Here is a 23,672-nt window from a genome sequence, read left to right as displayed (position 1 = left end):
ATAATATATACATCAGCATGTGCTTGTTTGGACCTTGGTGATTGGCTCAAAGTGCACAGTATTGCTTGGATTTGTGCTGACAGAATGAAATTTAAGAACTGAAGATGCCTCAAATCTGTTTCAGTTGTTAGTAGTACAAATGTGTAACCTTTAACTGTTCACAATAATTGAGCCTTGCTTAACAATTTAGATAACATCATGGTTGACTGTGATGCACAATGAAGGAATCCAGATTTGTCTGTTTATGGTTTAGAAAATGTTTATTGTTCTTTACAGATCAAAATAGAAAGACAGTACTTTTTTATTTGCATGTGTGTGTTTATGTTTAAAAACCCTGTTATTGTATTGATAGCATAAGCAAAAACATAGTTTTCTATTTCCTGTGTTTGAGCAAGTTCTTCTGTCTCCTTTGGAGTGCAGGATAATTGGATTATTATCTCCTTCCTTTGTTTTGGGATTTTATCCATGTTCTGGGGTGGGGTGGAGGTGGTGCTGCTGCTTGGTTGAATTTATGCTGTCAGAGTAATTAAGCTAATGTTTACACTTGTCACCCTTGAAACTTTAACAGTTCTTCTTATGTATGGCTAGATAATATATACACTTCTGAATATTTTTTCCACTTTCAGACTCATTAGTAATCAAAATAAACGATTTAGTTTTATACCGCACTCTAATTTACGGCCTCAGAAGTATGACCTGTTTTTCAATATTGTTCAGTTTATATTTTCTCATTATTGTCTTGAAAACACATTATCTACCTACTGTTGCTTGAGATACATATATGGGATTTTTAAATGCTTCTAGCGTTTCTGACTTATTACATTTTAATACTAAAATACATGTACAAAAGTGATAAATAGCATTTTTGAAAGACCTCTAATTTTGGTTGCATTTTAGTTTCAGTGCAAAACGGTTCGATTCATCAAAAGGATGCAGTAAATGATGATGATTTTGAGCCATATCTAAGTAGTCAGACAAATCAGGTGCGTATTTAGAAAAATATTGTTTTTGTTTTTCAAGCAAAGTCATACATTTTTAGTTTGTTAGTTCCATGTCATTTCTATTTAAAATGAAATTGTTTTCAGCATTTTATTGTGAAATCAGATTAAGCAAACCAAGAAGTTGGCTTGCTTAATCTGTTCCTTTGTTTAATATATGTGTACATATTTATGGGTTATATCAAATTAAGATAGAAATGAGTAAACTTTATTTTGTGATAATTTTTTGTTATATTTGGATATAACTTACTGCAAAATTATTGTTTACTCTTGGATCCATGCATGTGGAATGTCCTAAGTAAGGAATGTGATGTATTATAGAATTGTACATCCCAGATTTTATGTCAGTTTGAAGTTAAGGATGCGATTTGATTAGATTTTCTTGAATGAAGAAATCAAAACAATAGAGATGATTTGTGAAGATTTTGTTAGTCCTTTCCAGTAATATTTTCTAAAACACACTGGGTGCTCTACTTTCTTTTGGTATCACAGGCTACTGTTATTGTTGCCTATAGAGTAGGAGCACAAGTGAAACAGTCGTGAGACCTGAACATTGAGGGGATGCTACCAGTGATAATTTCAGTGTTCTAGAATCATTTCCTGATATATGGATTAGGAATAAACACTCTTGCCATTGATGTTAGTTGCTAATAGATAGCTTTATAAAAAAACTCAGTTAATTTATAGCCTACATTTCTCGCAACAAGGGACCTAAGACTGTTTAGTATGTGGTCTTGAATCCCATCCATCCCCCTTCACAAACATTGGTAGCAAAGCTAAAATTGTATTTACCTGCTTACTCCCTGCTGCTTTGATTTGGCTGGAATTTGGTGGTGACATCTCCTTATAGCACTGCCAGATCTTTCCATTCTTTTTTTATTGGGGAGTGTTCTGGGAGTGTTTCAAATTTTATGGCTGTTACATAGAGATACTAGATACCTCTGTGCAGCAGTTCCTTAAGTTTCCCAGTTCTCTTCTGGAGAAGGAGGCTAGTAGGATGTGTCTGTTGTCTTGATCTAATATGACATTCTGAATGCATTGGCTTCACAGTTTTCCAAACTGCATTTCTTCTCAACTTCAGAACTTGCCTGCTTACACTTTTCAGCTGAGTAACAATGTTGATTTCCTAATAGAATTTATTAAACTTTCATTTGCCAATGCATGTGTGAACATGCTCCCAAATTGTTCCACGTCTTATGGCATCATAGGCTAATAGAGCCAATGAATCATAGCCTTTACACACCAAAACTTTCAAGTTACCTGAATTCATTTCTTGTTTGCTAATTGCTTTGGAAGAAGCATGGATTAAGAGCCCCCCCCCCCAAAAAAAAGAATGTTTGTGGATTTAAGGACAGGTTCAGACAGAGCAAAATGTTTCCACTTGTTCTTGGAAACAGCTTATTTTAATTTTAATTTATTTAAATAATGTGAACACCACCTTTTTGCCAAACATTCAGGATAGTATAATACAAAATAATGTACAAATTTGGTCCACGTACTATATATTCCATCTTGTCACTGTGTGTTCCCATCCTGAATTTAGGGGGAGGAACAAAAAGAAATGGAAATTGGTTGATTTTTTTAATGATTTAGCCTTTAATTAGCTGCTCTTTTTAAATTATACCATGAGCTTCCCTCCCAACAAAGATTTTGTTCTCTTAAGGAATCCTTGTTTGAAGGAGGTGCTATATAATACAGGATTTCACAATATTTGTTTTAAAATATGGGCAACTAAAGATTTGTGATTGCACCATACTATATGGGAATGCTTGTGAGAAGGTTGGGGAAGGGGACGATCAAAGGTCGTGTTTCCTTTGAACAGCAATTAACAGTGTAGTATGTGCATTTGCATTGGAGAATAGGAAAACACAAATCAAATGAAGCAATATGTTTTTATTAGCTCAGCATTGCATTTTAACACTATTTAAGTAATTACACTATGTAACAAAATTTAAAAAAAAATCTGCTCCTGGTTTGAAAGTGTTATTTCCTGTTTCATTGTGAATTATCACTTACTTTGAACATAGTTATTATACTCCAGAAACTTCATTTTTGTGGCTACCACATACAATGTTGAGTTGGTTGAGTCTCTAAGGATCTCATCATACGAGAGCATAGATCCACTTTAAATCCAGTTGGTGCCTCCTGCAGAATTTTGGAGCTTGTAGTTTAGGGAGCGTCCTTTAAACTGCTCAGCCAGTCATGTCCTGGGCCTCACTGAACTACAAACCCTGGAATTCTGCAGGAGGCAGAAAACAGATTGAAATTGGATCCATACTCTAGTGTGATGAGGCAGTATGAAATATTAATTGAAAAACTATCGCAAAATGTGCTTTAGGATGTCTTGCTAATAAAACTTTGTCATGTTTTTATGAGAGAAGAAATTAGGAAATGACATTTATAACTCAGGGACAAAAAACGTGTTACATAGTGCTATCGAGTCTCAAGCCACCCAATGTTTGTATGCTAGGGTGACATATTATATAAGCCTTTGAGGTTATTCAGCTGTACAAAGTCTTAGTTTGTTTATGGTTAGAAATGTTACTGGTTTTGCTTTTCTTTTTTATATTTCCTTTTGTTGGGTAAACACTGATGCTGATAAGACTCAAGTAAAGCAGCATAACCCTGCATACTATGGAACAATAAAACCAGTTTGAGGTTGGGAAAAAAGAACAAGGTTAAGTAGCTGCTTTGAGTCCCCTTTGGAGAGATAAATTGGGGTATAAATAAATATAAATCTTTCTGGCAGGTCATTCCACAGTCTCGGGGCAGCTGATGAAATGCTCCTCTGAGTGACAGTTGCCAGTCAGGTTCTGGCTGGTTGGAGTAAGTGTCCCCTAGAGGCATATACATAGCAGATCAATAATGCTGTCAGCACTTGTCTGAGGCAAAGGAAAGGAAGAAGAATCTAGAGTAAGAACAGGAATCAATTAGAAGAATAAAATGTAACTTTTTAAAAAAGGGACTTATCACAGAAAAAGAATGTAAACATTTTCTGATCTTAATTGTTCGGACATTGCAGACATCAGTAAAATTGGATGCTTCTGTCATCTGCTCTTAGTTCAGCTACTGTTATTTAGGTGAACTGTAAGATTTCAAATTTGATGTTGTCATCTTTTCAGTTGAGTATGATGGTTGTCTGTTGATGTTGGGTGATGAACAAAGTTAGATGTCAGTGTAGGTAAATTCACTTTTTGAATTCCATGCCTAAAATCTGATTCTCATGTTAACTTTCTGTTTTCCTGCAGAGTAATAGCTATCCACCAATGTCAGACCCATATATGCCTAGTTACTATGCTCCATCCATTGGATTTCCATACTCTCTGGGTGAAGCAGCATGGTCCACAGCAGGAGATCCTCCAATGCCATACTTGACAACATATGGACAGATGAGCAATGGTGAACACCACTACATCCCTGATGGTGTATTTAGTCAACCTGGGGCTCTAGGAAACACTCCTCCATTTCTTGGTCAGCATGGATTTAATTTTTTTCCTGGGAATGCAGATTTCTCAACATGGGGAACAAGTGGATCTCAGGGGCAATCAACTCAAAGCTCTGCTTATAGCAGCAGCTATGGCTACCCACCTAGCTCTCTTGGGAGAGCTATAGCTGATGGACAGGCTGGATTTGGCAATGATACTTTGAGCAAGGTACCTGGTATTAGCAGCATTGAGCAAGGCATGACTGGACTGAAAATTGGAGGGGATATGACAGTTGCTGTAACAAAAACAGTTGGCTCAGCTCTTAGCAGTACAGGTATGACAAGCATTGCAGCAAACAGTGTTCCTGTAGTTAGCAGTTCAGCACCTAAACCAACCTCATGGGCTGCCATTGCTAGAAAGCCAGCTAAGCCTCAGCCAAAACTTAAGCCTAAAGGCAATGTTGGAATTGGGGGGCCTGCTGTTCCACCACCTCCTATAAAACACAACATGAATATTGGAACTTGGGATGACAAAGGGTCTATGGTCAAAGCTCCCCCAACCCAACCAGTACTGCCTCCTCAGACAATAATTCAGCAGCCTCAGCCATTAATCCAGCCACCTCCGATGGTGCAAAGCCAACTGCCTCAGCCGCAGCCTCAGCCACAGCAGCCACCAGGACCTCAACAACAGGCTCCGCCTCATCAACTGCAGCAGCAACAGCAGCAGCAACTGCAAAACCGCTGGGTGGCTCCTCGCAATAGAGGTGTAGGCTTCAATCAGAGCAATGGAGCTGGCAATGAAAACTATGGTATAGGTGTTATGCCAGTTAGCTCTTCGCCTTCTGGTATAGAAGTGCACCCAGTATTGGAGAAACTAAAGGCCATAAATAACTATAATCCCAAAGACTTTGATTGGAACCTGAAGAATGGGCGTGTGTTTATAATCAAAAGTTATTCAGAGGACGATATACATCGTTCCATTAAGTATTCTATCTGGTGTAGTACTGAACACGGTAATAAGCGCTTGGATGCTGCATACCGTTCACTGAATGGAAAAGGCCCACTCTATTTACTTTTCAGTGTGAATGGCAGTGGACACTTTTGTGGAGTGGCTGAAATGAAGTCTGTGGTGGACTACAACGCGTATGCTGGAGTCTGGTCTCAGGATAAATGGAAGGGGAAGTTTGATGTTAAATGGATCTTTGTTAAAGACGTTCCGAACAACCAGCTGCGGCACATTCGCTTGGAAAACAATGATAACAAACCAGTTACCAATTCAAGGGACACTCAAGAAGTCCCCCTAGAAAAAGCCAAGCAAGTGCTTAAAATAATTGCTACTTTCAAGCATACCACCTCAATCTTTGATGACTTTGCACATTATGAAAAGCGTCAAGAAGAGGAGGAAGCCATGCGTAGGGTAAGATCATAATGTCACAATAAATGTTTGTGTTTTCACTTTTTGGGGAGGGAGTAAAAATGGGGCTCAGCCCATCTTCTGATAGCGAAAATTACAGGATCAAATTAGTAGAATCATTATATCAGGCATCTTCAGATTGCGGCCCTCCTGCTGTTTGGGCCTCCAACTCCTAGAAGCCCTAATGAGCTTGTTCATTGACAGGAATTCTGGGAGTTGAAAGCCCAAACAGCTGGAGGACCACAGTTTGAGGATGCCTGCATTAGATTGTAAAAGATATATATAGCAATAGGCTAGGCACTATAGCTGCAAATACATTTAAATTGTGATTTATCTATTCTTAATATCATTTTAGTTCTGTATTAAATTTTTTCACTCCAGTGTAATCAATTGTTAATACTATCAACTGGTGGTAGTTGGATTGATTATTTTAATGATTTTAGCAGCAAATTGCCCTTCTTCTTTATTTGTATTTCCTGTTTTCTTTTATGATGTTGAAGTTTATTAGTGCTTTAAATATTTCCAGCATCATGAGGATTATACACAGAAAAAATTAATTACTTACCTTGGAACTTGCCGCATTAACTTTGGTGGCAAAGCACCTTGTCTTGCAGGGTTAGCTAGATATCACACTTGAATCTCCTATCTGAGTAGAGACTCACACTGTTTTCCAGCACCTCAGATATTTTTTTCATTGACTGCAGTGGAAAAATAAACACATATAATCTTTCTGGTTATGGGTGTGTGAAAGAAATAGATGAAATTTGCAGTTGTAGCAACCTCTCAGGCCATAATGCCTTTCAAATGTCAAATAGATTTTATTAAAAAATGCATGATATGTTGTGCTAGAAGTCCGGCATTTTAATATTCCTAACTACCATATGAAAAGTCATTTGGGACCTAGCATGTCTTCTTCCCACAAAGTGTCTTACCCTTTGGTCTCCAATAAGACCTCATGGTGTGTCACATAGATGGGCCTCACAGTGCATCACATAGTGTGTTCTTTCCAATGTTGTTGGGCTGCAGTTCTTAACATTTCCCCCATTAGCTATGCATGGAAGGGTTTATGGAAATCGTATCCCAACAACATACCTTGGGCAATATTCTGCCCCACACTTCCCCCAGCCATTGCATATTGTTGCCAAGTTGTACAATGGTGGCTGTGGGTAAATTCCATTTGTATGCTTTGTGACTGTATTGCTTATACACATTGTGTGCCAATCTTTATAATGAAACACCTACTCTTTTTGTAGGCTGGGGTTGAGGAGAGGATGATCCTCCTTGCCCTTTCTTTCAGATTTTGGAAAAACCCAACTACCACTGTGGCTTAATTTCAGCAGTACAACTTAATTTCAACATTTTTGGGACTGGAATTTTTTCATTCATTTGTTATATTAACCATTAGCTTTCCTCCAAGGACAGGAAGTTCTTCTAGTATATAGTCTACACATTTCTGTCTTTACAACAGCCTCTTGAGATATTTTAGACTGAGAAGTAGTGACTGGCCCAAGGACACCCAATGAACCTCATGCCTGATTGGACTTACAATCCAAGTCTCTGCTGTCCTTGTTCAACACTTTAACCATTATGATGCATTGACAGAGAAGGTTGCAGAAGCAGTATGATAAAATCAGTGAGAGCAAAACAACAACTATGTTAGTGTATTCTCCAAAACATTTCTTTTTATTCTCAACTTATTTTGAGTTTACAACTCTTTCCAAGGGAATATTTTCAAAACAATTAGAATAGCTACAAAATTTTCCAAAGGTTGCTCAAACTGTACTGTTACAACAATTCTTCAACAATCTCTCATCTGAATAATACCAAAGATACCACGAGGTACAGGGCATTGATTAGACCCATTAGGATGTTGTGTTCATTTTTGTAGCTTTTCACGCGTTCTCCTTTTGTTGCAATGATGAAAAACATAATTTTAATTTTAAAGCTGTCTGCACACACCTTCATTACAAGTGGAAGCAAGATTCTCTTAAGATCAATGCATCACAACAAATTATGTGCTCTGTGGTGGTGAATGAAAAAAGACCAAGAGAGCTCAGTCCTTGGTTTATTTTTATTATTTTTTTCCCTCAATGATAGGCCCAATATGACTCATGTTACATTAAAGTAATATCCTAACATAAAATTTTAAAAAAGACTCAAAAACTAGCACTGAGTAAAAATAGAAAAGGATTGGGAAGACAGGAGAAGAAGAATGCTCCCCCACCCTCCCCAAAGCTTTTTCCCCCCAGGAAAATGGGATTATGGAATATTTAATGCAGTGGATTGAATGTTTAAGACAAAGGGTTTACATACATTTTGCCACCAATTCATCTTTAAATCTATGTAAGAGAAAACTTACGTAAGGTTATATATAGTATTAGATCATCACAGTTACTGGTCCCTGTTTCCTTTTCACACTTCTTTTTATGGAAATGTGTATGCTTTGTCCATTGACACTATAGAGAGCCTAGTGGAGACAAAATACTTAGATGTGTCTTCTATTTTATTTTGATATTTTCTTTTCTTGTGGGTTCCTCATGAACTGGAAAAAATCAAAGCAGTTCCTAAATGTTCAGGTGTTCCTTACAAGCCAGAATCTTGTAGTTTCATTTGTAACAAAATAAATACATCTTTAAAAAGTAAATCCAGTTGGTAATTATTTTTTTGAATAAAGTGTACTTATAACATATCAAATGTGATAATTTCATGTCAAACCAAGCTATATGCAGGCAGTCCCCAAGTTACAAACATTCAACTTACATATGATTCATAGTTAAGAACGGGAGTGTGACAGAAGGGGAATTCACTCCTGGAAGAGTTATCATGGCTAAAGGTGTCTCCACTGAAGCTTTATCACCAACAAGCCACATTTTTTCAAAATCCAATTATCCCAGGGACAGAAAGGGAGTTGAAATCTTCCAAACAGGGGTACAGATAGCTAAACAAACACCATGCTATCCAAAGCTTATATATGGTTTGAGTTACACTTTAATTTGTACCTGTTCTGGCTTACATAGAGCAAACCTACAGAACCTACTGTATCTTGTTCGTAACTTGGGGACTGCCTGTATATATAATACATTGCATGTTCCTAAAGTAATAAAATTTTCTTTTGTAAAGGGCAATGACTTTCTGTTTTTCCAGTTTTCTAAAAAAAAGCCCAACTCACCTTAACTTCAAAACTTCAGCAAATTTTCCATCTCTACCTCTAAAAGCATCCAGTTAATAGCCAAACCTTTGTCAAAATAAAGAGTTTTTTGCCTGCCAGCAGGAAGAGAGCAAAGCAGACTCTGTGTCTTCTTATGGGAGGACGTGCCACAGTATGGGAGTATCCACATAGAATACTTTGTCTTTTGTCCTCATAAAATGTTCTTGTGAAGACTGACAGAAAGCCTTTTCAAAAGTATTTCAAGACTCATAGCGGCTTATACAGGGTGAATCAGAAAGTCTAGATAGATCCAAGTCAAAAAGGATTTCATAGGCAGCTATGGTGCTATAGATATTGACACCAGCAGCTTGGATTGTGCCTGGAAAGAATGGATACCAGATTTTATTATTTTTATATATAATATAGTCAGAAATACTCAGTCCTGTTAAGGGAATGAGTAATTCCTCTTCAGATACTACTGCAGCTGTCAGAAGACATAGATTTTTAACAAGCACAAAAATTGATTAAGGGTGCATCAACATTATAGAATTTATGTAGCTTTACACCACTGTTACTTCCATAGCTCAGTTTTCATAGGTTTTTAGCCTTCTCCAGCAAAGAGTTCAAGTGCTTCACCAAACTACAAATTGCAGGATTCCATAGCACTGAGGTTAAAGTGGTGTCAAACTACTTTAATTCTACAGTATTGTAAAACAGTGTCTAGTATATATTTTTGTATCCTTCTCCAAGTCATTATAAATGGAAGCTAGATTTCATCATACTGAGAATTAATATTGCTTGATTTGCGTCTGCTCTTAAGTATCACAACTTTGGACCCATCTCCATTATTGGACAGAAGTGAAGGTCCCTAGAAATGTATGAGGTTAGAGCATTATAGTCCCCCAAATCTATTTGTGCTCTTCCGTTTGTCTGGTGTATTTCTATTGGATTATAAAATGATTGTAATATCTTCAACTGAGAAGATATTTGAAGATACCTTCAAACATGTACCTTGTTTAAGATAGCTGGGTAACAATTTTGTGTTACATGGAATCTTGAAAATTGAGTTTCTCATTCTATGAGTTTTAATTGCAATCCTATGCCAACTGGGATTCTGTCTCATTGAACTCGTGAGACTGAACAGAAATAAAGAATATCAATGTAACACATGTAAAAATACATTTTAAATATGCTACACCAGTTTAAATGCTATAACACATTTCTTATAAAATGTGCATTGGGAAGACAACAACAAAGAATTAATAGAAAATATGTTACTGAATTACAGGCACATTCAGTAAGGACACAGGAGAGCATTTTTGATGCTACCATCCTGTGGATGCTCCCATCCTATAGGGTTCCCTCCCATGAGAAGGCAGACTGGAACATCTCTGCTGTCTGCAAAAACATCTGTTTCAATTGGTCTTTGGCTGTTAAAGGATCCTGCAGAGATAAAACTGTCTAGAGCCAGTGTGGTACAGTGGTTTGAGTGCTGAACTAAGATTGTGGACAACTCGAATTAAAATCGCTGCTCAGTTATGAAAATTCACTGGATGCCCTGTGCAAATCAATCTCCTCACCTCAGTGGAAGCAATGGCAAACAAATCTTGCCAAGAAAATGCCATGTTAGGTTCCATTTTACTGTCTAAGTAAAAAATGACTTGAAGACAACTGGCAGCAAGAAAAACAATCCACCCTAGTTCTATTTTCATGTCTGTAGGGAGTTTAGGAGAGATCTGAATTGCTGCTTTATATCTTATATTTGGTATCTCTGAAGGGTTGTGCCTTATAGACAAGTTGTGCTTGGGCTCTTCTTTGGATAAAGGAGAACCTTAACTCTGAAGCTTGTTTGGAGTAGATCTTGCAGTTATGGGTCCTAGTAGCACAATCCCAGGGTCGCTGTGTTTTCTCATTTCTCAGAGCACCTTATATTGTAGCTAGCAGAACAGGAACACTTTGAGCCTTTCTCTGCAGAATAGGAGCAATTTAGAGAGAACAGTGCCATAGCAACTAGAATTTTTCAAAAACATAAATGAATAGGCTTACTGGTAATCAAAGAACTCAGAGGAGGAGAATGATCAGAAAATCAGCAGAAAGGGTAGAGATGTAAAGCTTTGGGGACTGGCTTTTTTCTAGGGCTGCCTTGAAACAAAACCAAAAAATAAATACATGGGAAATTATCATTAATCTGTCACGATAAAAAGGATCAAACACTGTTGATAGTGAGAGCTCAGAAAATCAAAAATTACTAAAGATATGTAAAGGATCTCAGAAATACACCCCCTCCTCCTTTTATCAAATCACACTTTACTACCACTGCAGTGTTTCTCATTTTAGAATTTCTGGGAAATACTCATAGCCAAGCTCTCTTTAGGCATTTGAGATATTTGAAATCTTTGTATTTAAGGAGGCAGCCCCTCCACCCTCTTATTTTAGGAAATTGGGAGATTATTAGATGTGGGGAATTCATACCCCCAATGTACCAAGAATAATGTCTCTTGCCTACAAGGACCAAGATCCCTCATTTTAAGTAGAGTATCATGGTAGAAGTGTCTCCAAAGGTAAAAGAGTCTCTGCTGTGTTTATAAACATTTTCTTATATAAACATTTTTTTGTGTGAAAGTGACAGTCCAGAGTTTTTGTGCTCATCTTTTCTTATGCTGAGATTGTCTTCCAAAAGCCAGGGGGGAAAAACTGGATCCATATGTATATATGTACACAAATTTTAACTGTAGCAATATTATATGCCCATTTACAAGCTAGCTATTGTTAGAGCAGTCACATTTAACAGCTTAACAAGTGACATGAGTTCACTCGGATCCTCAGTCTTGTGAGAGTACCTCGCTGAGAATAAAAGCCTGAAAAATGAAAGCCTCTTCGACTAGATAATTGTTTCTGTTTGTATTATTCATGTATATTACAGGGTGTAGTGCTCACTGCATCTGAATAAACAGCCTTATTTGAACAAAAATAGGTTTGTAGTTTTAGAAATATCTCACCCTATCCAGTCATGGTTCATAAATAGACCAGAGCCCTTTGGGAATCCCAGCAATGATAACAGTATAACATAACATACGAGTCTAGCATTACTTCGAATGTCGACTTTGTGAAATCATGATACTTTTGGAGACGGATTTACATGTGCCTTTATAACTGCCTTGATTTCCTGAACATCAGTTTTCAGATTTGTTCAATGGCACATCCTCACAAGGGGAAACTAAGCTGGCTTTGTGACTGTATATTCTGTTCTACAAGCTATTTAAACTGAAATTGGATTTTAGCCAGTTTAATCCCACTTACTTCCATTTGTCTATATCTGTTTAAAACAAAGTACTCTAACTGGATTGGTGTTTTGGCTGAGCATTTACTGTGTAGTGTTTTCTGTCATGTGTGATCTCAGAAGAGTTTATAATAGGGCAGATAAACTATCAACTTTGAGTTAAGTGTTACCTTGAAACAGAAAGCACTCCAGTATAATTTTATAAAGTTAATTTACTCATATAATTTCCCATTTAGAAGCTTAAGTGGTAGGGGTTTTAAAACATCCAGGGCGCACTGAAAGATATTACACCTCCCTGTTGCTCTCGGACTCTTGCTCTGCAACAACCTACAGTGTTGCCAAGTTCTGTGCAGCAGCAATTAACATTAGACGGCTGATGACCGACTCCACCAGGCAACTTCCTGCCGGGAATATAGATAGAATGGTTTGTAATAACTGAAATGCTGTAAATGCTCCCCTCTCATCCCTTTTATAGCTTCCCAGTCGTCTGATATTTGCTATTAGCCGCCCCCTATTTTAGATTCAAACATGCACTTTAAACTGTAAGTTTAGTCTGTTTTATCTTTTTAATTTGTCTCTTTTATAACATGTTTTTAATCTGCTTTTAATCTGCTTTTATACTTGATCTACTTGGGAACTGCGATTCCCTTCCTTGGGCACCGATGCCCCATTCTGTACTGTGCTGGTCAAAGACCGTAATAAATCATTGATTGATTGATTGATTAAAGTGGTAGGGGAATTCTCTTATACTTTTAAAAAAGTTTTTATTTCAGATCTTTGTGTTTATTTTTTCCTGGAAATGATTTTTTTAATAGATTTTTTGCTTCTGTCGGTCTGTCTATCTATCTTTGGCAATCACTTGTGGTCGAGTATGATTGACTTCCAAGGGGTCTTGATGGTGGGTCTAAGTCACTGTAGACTAGAGCCTATTCTGGATTCACATGGTCTTTCACAATGAGGACATCCTCTTGGCATACTTCTCCCATTTGCCCTATATTTGTGCCTCTTCAAAATCCAAAGCACTTGGTAACAGCTGACCTCTAGTTAGAATGCTGAAGTGCTAAGGCTTCCCATTTCTCTGTGTCTGTTCCACATTTTAGCTTGGCTTTAAGTTCATATTTAAGTATCTTTTGTTGTCCATCGACATTCTCTTTTCTGTTCTTGAAAAGACAGTAAAGTAACTGCTTTGGGAGACAGTGATCTAACACTTAGACAACATGGCCAGTCCAGTGAAGTTGATGGCAGAGAATAATTGCTTTAATTCTGGTGGTCGTAGCTTCTTCCAAATCACCAACATTTGTTTGCCTGTCTTTCCAGATGTTAGGAGTGAGATTTGAAATGGTCAGTGTTTTGCAGGCTTACAATAGAGTTGGAATGACAACAGCATTCTAAGCAAGCATCTTGGTATCTCTATGAATATCTTGATCCTCTAACACTATGCTTCATTTGAAAAAAAAAATGCTACACTCGCAGAGCTCAAGTGATGTTGTATTTCAGCGCCAATATTTACTTTTGTGGAGGTGGCTACCTAGGTAATGGAAATGATCAATATTTTCTAGCATTATACCCCTAAGCTTTATTTCTGTTCTTACTCAAGGCTGGGAAACCCATGGATTCCAGATTTTGTAGAATCCCAACTCATAGCCAAGCTGGTCAACAGGAAGCAATTATGGATGTTGTAGTTCTGTAACATCTCTCTCTCACACACACACACACGCACACACACACCCAAATACTGAGTTGAAAACAGTAAGCAATTGTGCTGCAGAGAAATCACTTCTATTAGTATAAACAACCTAAGTATTTGATAAACAAGCCTACAAACTAATACAATAAAATGAGGAGGTTTTTTGCTTATTTTAAAAAAGTAGAACAACACTGAATAATATTTTTATCAGCACTGGGTAAATCCAACACAATTCTAGCAGTCACATCGGAACTTCATTTCCATTACAATATAACCCTCTCTGGTGGCCAAAAAGCATATCCATTCAGAGCGAATCTACACCAGGGGTATCCAGACTATTTCAGTTGAGGGCCAGTTCACGATCCCTTAGCCTGTTGGGGAGCCAGATGATAGTTTGAAAAAAACATGAACAAATTTCTATGCACACTGCATATGTATTTTTTGTAGTGCAAAACCCCCCATGATAGAACAATACAATAAAACGAAGAACAATTTCAACCAACGTAAACTTAACCAGTCTTCCAATGGGAAGTGTGGGCCTGCTTTTGGCAGATGAGAGAGTCATGTTAATTATAATTGTTGCGTGCCTTCAAGTCATTTCAGACAGTGGCATATGCTGTCAAGTCAAGCCAAGCCAACTTTATTTATACCCTTTCCCCTCTCCCCATGGGGACTCGGGCGGCTTACAATATAAATGGCAGCCATTCTATACCATACAATGCACAGTGAAAATACAAATGCATAATAAATTAAATTAAGATAATTAAAATGACGATTTATCTTAACTAAACATGAAAACAAATCAATAAAACACACATGACAATGGCAATTAGAAGAAGATTAAAAACCCAATTGGTAGATTAAAACCATATCCATTATTAAAGTCCTGTCCATAACCATTCATTGTGTGGCAGCTGGATATTCAAGTGTCTCCATAAGCCTGGAATCCCCCTGTTCCCCGCCATGCAGCCTTTTTCGGGGCCCTAATCTTAATAAAGGAACGAAGGAATGAAGAGAAGAAGGAAGTCATGAAAGGAAGGGAGGAAGGAAAGAAGCAAAGAGGAGAAGGCCTGGAGAGAGAGGGCCGGTGGAAATTTGAATAGGTGCCGCAATTGGCTGCCGGACTGGACTTTGGGGATGTGTGATCTACACTGTAGAACTATTGTAGTTTGGCATCAATTTGATGGCCATAACTCAGTAATATGGAGCCATGCGTGTTGCAGTTTACTTTTCTGCCAGATTACTGATGTCTCACCAAATTACAAATCCCATGGTTCCATACCTCTGAGCCATGATGCTTAAAGTAGTGCAAAACTGCATTAATTCTACAGCATAGATGCATTCTTAATTGCCTTGTTCTCCAGAACCAAGTTTGTGGGTTCACAGAGAGCTGCCGAAGGGAGAGATACTGCTCCCTTCTTGTTAGAATGAGTCATTTGATCAATGAAAATTCATTATTGGAGACTGCTCATTGTTTCTGTCCAAACTTCAGCCAAAATACAGTTGATAAGTCACAAAGTTGACTTCCTGAAGCAAGCACTGCATCTTTAGTCAAGGCTTGTGTTAATGGTATTGATTCACTTATGCTAGTGTACTTGGACATACCTACTGGATTCAGGAATTTTCTATTTTATAATCATTTTGGAAATATGCCTTTAAGACTTTTCCAGCATGTCTTGGGAGATAATACCTGTGTTACTTAACTATGTTTCATAACTTGATGTTCCAAGCACAGAATTTGCCACTATTTACATTTTACGTGTACAGTTTCTGGACATACTTGGTCCTGGTTCAGTACTGTTTCACAAGGCAAATGTTAGATACCTACATGATCACCAAAAGAAAAATGTACAACATGTACAGAAACCTTGAAGAAGAAAAATGGAAGGACATACAGAGAAAGGTTGATATTGAATGGTTTAAAAGAAGCTTAAATTTAAAAATCAGCATGCATAGAATAATCCTTTTGCAGACATTAAATCTTCTCACCATGTGGTTCATATGGTGGAAGTTACTATGGACCAGATGTTGGATTCTCAAGCTCCTTTAATTTGAACTAGTTGCCTGTCTGCTACTACTAATCTTTCTCAGGCTGATGATGCATTTGGTGATTTCTCAGGAAGAGTATAGCTTGTAATAAAATAATGGAAGAAAAACTATATTGCATCTTGGAGAAAAGTATGTACGGAATGCAAACTTTTCTGTCTCATACATTTTGTGAAGAGTAAATGGATATATATTTATGTAGCGTGACATATTTGGAGGGCGAAGAGTAAGGATGCTTGCAGTTATTAAACTGCCAAGGAAAATTATTCCACCCTTGGTATAGTATTTCCAGATTAAGAATCTTTTTTCCCCTAAAGGGTTGTTGTCATGGATTTGAATAATCTGTATGGAAGAAGAGAGAAAGGGAGATTTTGAAAGCATACTCATTTTGATATTATGCTGAGTTCTAAAATGTTTTACTTATGTGTTGTCCATAGAAATATTGTCTTGGATCCAAGCAACTGGTGGGATGGGGTGGGGGCTAGTATTGCCAGTGTTGCATCCTGTTCTTATAGGAGACTCCTTGCAGTGTAGTGAAGTACCCCAGAGTATTGTGGGCTGTGTTTACAATATGCAAACTGGATTTGCTCCAGGGTTGATACTTCGAATAAAAAAGTAAATCATGCCTGTCTGCACATTGATCCAATTTATGAATTTTCATTGCATTGTTACTCTGGTTACAACTTGTATTACATAAAGGGGCTACAGGTCATAACATATAAACCATAGATGGGTGTAAAATGGTCTTGGGAGTGTGCTTCCCTTTTTGCATATATTTGCTAAGGCCAGAAACAAGCTTTTTCTGAGCGGCAGAGCATTTTTGCAAGTTATACAATACCCTTTGAATCTGATCCATAAAGCATAAACCTCTTTAGGTACTATGTAGATTGCTGTATGGAAAAGTTGCATTTTAAACCAGTGTCATGGACAATAATGTATTAATAAAATTTTAACAATATTCAAAGTTTAACAGCTGAAAAAATATTTTAAAATTATGATAATCTACAACTAGGAAACATGCTTCATTGTATACAAGATAAGTAGACAAACAATGACATATTTTAATGGAAATAGTAAGCAGCATGTTGTTGGGCTCAAGTTATAGTTAGTCAATCGAATGTCTACAGGAAAAAATGCTTAAACTTTGCTTAAGTTTCTACAAAAAACCTACATTTTAGAAGTTTGTACCTACGAATACCACATTCAGTTTTCATGAACAGTACATGTTGCCTAATGCATGATGTTAATCTTTGGTATCAAATGTTTTCTTTTTCATTATATAAGAGCTCTTTGTATCTGTTGGGGTTTGGTTTCAGGAAATCTCATTATATGTAATGGTGTTGCACAATAATGTGCCTTATGTAAAATGGCAAATCAGGGTATGCTTTCAGGGATTTGTTTTTGTTTGTTTTTTTTGTTTTTGTTTTTTTGCAGTGTGGGTAAATAGATTCAGGTTGTGGGTGAATCCATGGATTCTGGATCTGTGAAAACAGAGAACAGACAGTATGTTATAATACACTGAAAGCAGAAATTTCTAATTACTTTTATTGTTTTGAAAGGTGATATATTCATTTTCAAACAGTACTACAGCATAGTTGATACTCGCCAAAAGGCATATTGCTAAGCTGCCAATATTTAAGTGGCAACTTTACACTTTAAGTGTTTCTAACTGAACAGGGGGGACTTAACTAATTTTTTTTTAGAAATTAGCTATGCAGATGCCATTTCCATTCATTGTTAAGGTATAATGATTTTCTTAAAAGTGATATCAACAGCTGTTTTTTCTGTTGATGATTGAATCAGTGGAAATTGGCTGTGGTTGATTCACTGTTCATTGTTGTTGTTACTTCTGCCAACAAGTCATTTTCAACTTAAGGTGAACCTAAGTGTTAGAGACCTCCAGCTCAATAGACTGCTCAGGTCTTGCAGACTCAGGACTGTGGCTTCCATGATTGAATCTATCCATCTGCAGAGCATTCTGCCTCTTTTCCTACGGCCTTAAACTTTAGCAAGCATTATTTATTTTAGTGAGTCATGTCTTCTCATGATATGGCTGAAGTATGACAGTCTTTGCTTAGTCATCTTTGCTTCTAGGTAGAATTCAGGCTTGATTTGCTATAGACCTATTCAATTTACATTTTAAACTTCTCACAAAATCTGTAGAACTCTTCTCCAGCACCACATTACAGATTAGTTCATTTTCTTCCTATTAACTTTCTTCATTATTCAACTTTCAGGACCACACAAAGAAAGTGGAAATACAATGTCATGAACCATCACAACTTTAATATTCAATTGTTTATCTTGACACTTTAGGGTCTTGTCGAGCTCCTTCATAGCTGCCCTTCCATGTCCTAGTTATCTTTTGATTTCTTGACTGCAGTGTCCATTCTAAAAAAAATGGCATGGATAATCTTGAATCATTTCAATATCTTCACCATCTATTTTAAAGTTATTTAAATAATCTGTAGTCATTACTTTTGTTTTCTTAGTGTTTGTCTGTTATATTGCCTTTGCACTATCTTCATTGACTTTATTCATTTCAGGTCTATTATTTTCTGCGAAAAGCAAGGTATAATATGTATATGCTAAATTTCTTGTGTTCTAATTTTCATACCTCCTTCCTCAGAGTCTAATCCTTTTTTATGTATCATATATTCAGCATACAAGTTAAACAGATAGGGTGATAAATTGCAACCTTGTCTTGACCTCTTTACCAAATGTAAACCATTCTGTTTCCTGGTATTCTGTCCTGATGGCAGGCAGCCTCTTGTTCAGAGTGCAAGTTATATATCAGGACAGTCAAATGTTGCACCACACCCATTTCTTTAGGAGCAATCCACATCGTTTTCATGATCTATATTGGGGTCCTCAAAGTTTTTAAGCAGAGAACTGGTTCACAGTCCCTCAGACTGTTAGGGGACCAGACTATAGTTTGATAAAAACATAAACGAATTCCTATGCACACTGCACATATCTTTATAGTACAAAACACACACACACATATGAAAGAACAATACAACTTGTAAAATGAAGAATAATTTTAACCAGCATAAACTTACTAGCATTTCAATGGGAAGTATGGGCCTCCTTTTGGCTGCTGAGATAGTCAATTAGAATTGTTGTTGTTGTGTGCCTTCAAGTTGTTTCAAATTTAAGGTGTCCCTAAGTCTAAAGTTTAGGGTGGGAGAATAGATTGTGCCCAATTAAGATACTTCAAACTAATTGCTACTCTTCAGGGTGACCGTTTTCCAGTGTTGTGCTATGAGGAAATGAGTGGCCATGGACAATGGAGATCCGGCCTGGAGGACCTCTTACTTAACTACAATCTTCCTGAATTGAATTTTGCCCTGGACATGACTAAGAGACAACCAAGAGACTGGCTCTTTTGGATTAACTCAAGAAGGACCCTGCAATCAATCAGGAACTCAATTTTTCCCTATGGCTCCCCTTTTTGAAAACTGAACATTTCAGAGCCAGGTATCCGATTAAGCTCAAGACTCCTTCCTTGAGAACCGCCTTCACTGAGCTGCAATTTCAAGTGATGCCAACTGCAGTGTTAGATGGTCGCTATCATAATGTTCCCTGGGAAAACAGACCATGTATTTGTAGTCAATGTCAGGTAGAAGACATGGTGCATTATCTGTTAGTCTGCCCATTGCAGAGTGACCCAAGGGAAAGACACCTGAAACCCTTGTTGAAACAAGATGTAGAAAACCCTATTGCAGTTTCTGCTGAGCGACACAAATGACAAATTAATAAATTAAAACATTATACCATTAAACAATTAAAAAATTCCCTGACCCTCAGGCCATTAAGGTTATCCATTAAAAAAAGTTGTTATAGGATCCTAAAAGTTCAATTTTTTTTAGGTCGTGCTAAAATATTGTCGAAATAACATTCCAAAAATATACAGGCACTCGCATGTATCTCGTCATTGCCTATTGTTGATCTTCAGAAAAGGCCTGCTTCCATAAAAAGGTTTTAAGTTGAGAGCAAAAGGCCAACAAGGAGAAGGCCAATTGCAGCTCTCTAGGAAGGGAGTTTCATACCCGTGGGGCCACCACCGAAAGGCCCCCTCTCCTTCCCACCAACCATGCTTGTCATTCTTGTGATTCTTTGGTGTTCTCCATTATTGAATATATATTCGCAATATTATCTCTTTTGTCTCTTGCTTTCCATAACCCAGCTTGCATTTCTGGCATTTCTCTTTCTCCATGTGATCAAAGTCATTGTTACAGAATTTTAAGCATGCCTTTGTTTGCATGGAAAATTCTGTGGTCCTATGGTTACTGCAATGTTAGGTGTTCCCATTCTTTAGAATTGCCGTGTTCATTGTATATTTTCTCTCGGTGGACCATTGTTTTGTTTTCTATATTTCTTTTTTTATATATAGTAGTTTTTATTATTATACTTTTAAAAATAGGAACACATAATATTGTTCACACACACACACACAAATACACACACAAAGGAAAAATATGTTCTCCATATTTCTTGACAGGTTTTAGTTGAAACTGAAATAGATTCTGTCTATTCTTAAGTGCTTGAAGTGTTTTATTTATCACTGAGGCTTCTCTCTCTTTTTGGCTCCTTTACTTCAGTCCAGAGTTCTTAATAGTGCAAATCTGTTTTTACATTTTCTTTAAATTCTACAGAGATGAATTATTCAGGTTATATTTTGGCATGCTGCTTGGTTTACTGTTCCTTACCTTTATGCTAATATTTGATATTAGAAGTTCATGTTCCTTTCCACAATCTGTTCCTGATCTTGTTTTTGCAGAGAGAATGGAGCTTCTCCATTTTCTTCCTCAAATTATGTAGTCTGTGATTTCTATATTTGCTATAAGGTGACGTCACTGTATGCTGTCACCTCTTATGTTGCTTGAAGAATGTGCTCCCTATGAACAAACCATTGGGATCGCTACATTCAGTCAGTAACTCTCCTGGCCAGATTTTCCTACAATTTGTTTTAATGACAGCATTTGCCTTAGAGTCTGTTTGAACTGCGTGATTGTATAAACTGCATGTAATGTAAAATACAGACACAATTTATAGCAAATACAGATATGGTTTGTAATTTTAAAATATTGCATATATAGATTTACTTTTGGTTTGATGTCAAGCCATTGAACACACATTCAGATTTCTGCAGGATGGGGTGGGAAATGAACTTTTTAGTAAAGTAATTGCCTCCATGTTTCTTTGAAGCTTGCAACATGCTTTTATGAAATATTTATAGTTGAACAGCTGCTGTATTCTGTTGCACAGAAGTATTTGATGACAGTGCTGTGCTAATTTTCTTTTCTTCTGTTCTGCAGGAGAGAAATAGAAACAAACAATAACTATATGGAGATGGTCCTGCTAGAATTACAACACTAATGATGTAGACTCTGGAAATGCCTAATATGTCTAAGAAGACGTTATTAAAGCTTTGTTCCTGCTTAAGGTGACATCTTTGAACACTTTAACACAAAATTGACTCTTCTTGTAATGGTTCTCATCAGTGCATCTGCCCTTATACTCTCTCACCAAACACACTTGAGAACTGTAATTTTGTCAAGCACTTTCTGTCCTGAAGCTTTTACCAGTATCTGCTGTCTTTTGTAATTATGCATCCTAGCTAAGGCACAGGAGATGGAACGAATGCAAGGATTCATTAACTCTTTGAATTTGTTAAATACTAACAATTAACCATCATAAGTGGTTCAATGATGTGAGATTCACATTGCTTCAACTTATTTTTCTTTGATGTAGTTTTTTAATTGTCAGTTTTTAGCTATTCAGCAGAATTTAAAGCAAAATCATGCCATATTTAGTCCTGGAGTAAAACTCAAGTCTAAATGTTCATGTGAAAATTATTGTAGTAAACTTTTAATATGGCAAGGCAACTCTGAGCTACAGTTTAGCCAAATGAATGATAACATGAAATTATATTAGAATGACATTTTCCCTTGTTTCAAACTGTTTGGTGTAGAGAATATTAATATATGCAGCTTGGTGGGCCACACCAGTTAATGCACATTTCCTTATTCTTTTCTGTAACATGTATACCGAAAAAAGTGCATTTGTCTGAGGAACTGTTTGTTTGCTACCACTCAGTCTCAGTTTTGAGTACATGTACCTCAGTCTAAATCAGACTTTTTATGACCTTTATAACTACACGTAAAATCTTTAATTCCTATTTCTGGGTGTTTGCAAGCCTGAAAAGATTGCTATCATGGAAGTGAAAATTTACTCCTCTAGGTGATTCACTAGCTAAATAAACATAACTCTTGTTTTAGCAAGCATATACTCAATTTCTCAGATTTTGTTTGTTCCCAGCTCTGAATATAAAAGTCTGGTATCCTTTCAATTCAAAATACTTTGGGAAATAAACGTTTATCCATGGTTTCAGTTTGTATGCTCTCATGGCTGTGTTTACATGTTATCTGTTAGTACTATATAATAAAAGCCTAGGTACCATATTCACCTGAATATTTTCTATGCTACTTTTTACACTCTAAAACCAAACCTTTTCTTTTAAAGCTTCCGCTTATGCATTAACATGAAGTCGCAAAAACCATAGGAGTATAGAAAGTAGATACTGAGAAGATCTTCAAAAGCCGTTCTGTGAATGCTTTTTATATCTGACACTTACAAATGTTTCTGTTATATCTGGTGTCTTTCACTGACAATATATTTTTTAAACTTGGCAGAATGTGTGTATCAAAATCCTGTTAGGCCCCATTTTTCTTATTTTGTTCTGTGGCTATGCAAAATTTGGGAGAAGAAATTGTATTATTGACCTAGTGTGATAGGCAGCTATTTTGCCTTTACTTTCGAAAACATCCTCCTATGCATATGCCTCACACACATTTACAGATTTAGTTACAGAGCAGACCTACAGTAGAATCTCGCTTATCCAACCTTCTGTCTTATCCAACGCTCTTATCCGACACTCCTTTTTTCCTCCAGCATTTCCCCTTCAGTTAAAAGAGCGTCACCCAACTCTCTCTCCATTCCCAGTAAGTGAAAAAGTCAAGACAAGGAGGAGGAGGAGGAGGGTGGAAAGGAGGAAAAGAGTCAGGAATGGAAGCGGAAGCGTTCTCCCTCCTTCCCTCTGTGATTTCCACGCTCCTCTTCTGCATCCAGGCACTTCCTGCTGGGCCGCTCTAGCCCCGAGGAGTTATCTTGCCTTAACCCTTTGAGTCCTTGTTAGTATTCCAAGTGTCTATCATTGCGTCCGACGGGTAACAGGAAACTCCACATTAGCCAATGTTTTTGTTTATCCGACATTCTGCCTGCCTGTTTATGTTGTAGTAGGGTTGACTGGGGTCAGTGGAAGCAGAATAATATTTAGCAGAAGAACTGCTACTTCAAGAGCCCTTCTGGTTTTTGCTGGCCAGTGTAGAAGATGTAGAAAAGTTCACTGGAAGAAACTTAAATATATGAATGCCAGAGCTAATGTACACCCCCCCCCCCCGGTGTCCTTCCCCCCCAACCCTCGGTGTCCTTGGTAGAGCAGCAAAATCCAAAGCTTCTCTCCATATGCACCTGCAAACACATTTCTTATTACTCACATCCCCCACTGCAATATGGTTTTCAAAGGTTTAGCCCTGCTTAACAGTCTGAGCAATGTAAAAGTCTAAACAGCTGGTGTCATTTTGTTTTTTTAAAACAACGTATTCACAGA

At 37.1% G+C, this 23,672-nt stretch overlaps 1 protein-coding gene across 2 annotated transcripts in view; it reads left to right on the top strand.

Annotated features, from left to right (window-relative positions):
* The window catches only part of YTHDF3 (YTH N6-methyladenosine RNA binding protein F3), a 31,426-nt gene extending 8,952 nt beyond the window's left edge, over positions 1 to 22,474 (top strand). For both annotated transcript variants that reach the window (XM_060775389.2, XM_067467403.1), the window contains exons 3-5: positions 898 to 983; positions 4,247 to 5,839; positions 21,319 to 22,474. In XM_060775389.2, coding sequence (XP_060631372.2) covers positions 898 to 983; positions 4,247 to 5,839; positions 21,319 to 21,342 — 1,703 coding nt within the window. In that variant the 3' untranslated portion in view covers positions 21,343 to 22,474. The remainder of the gene's footprint in view (positions 1 to 897; positions 984 to 4,246; positions 5,840 to 21,318) is intronic.
* Positions 22,475 to 23,672: the final 1,198 nt, after the last annotated feature.

This window comes from Anolis sagrei, chromosome 4 (assembly GCF_037176765.1).
Source record: "Anolis sagrei isolate rAnoSag1 chromosome 4, rAnoSag1.mat, whole genome shotgun sequence".
NCBI lineage: Eukaryota > Metazoa > Chordata > Lepidosauria > Squamata > Dactyloidae > Anolis > Anolis sagrei.
Note: the sequence above shows the minus strand (reverse complement) of the source record. Positions and strands in the feature narration are given on the sequence as shown.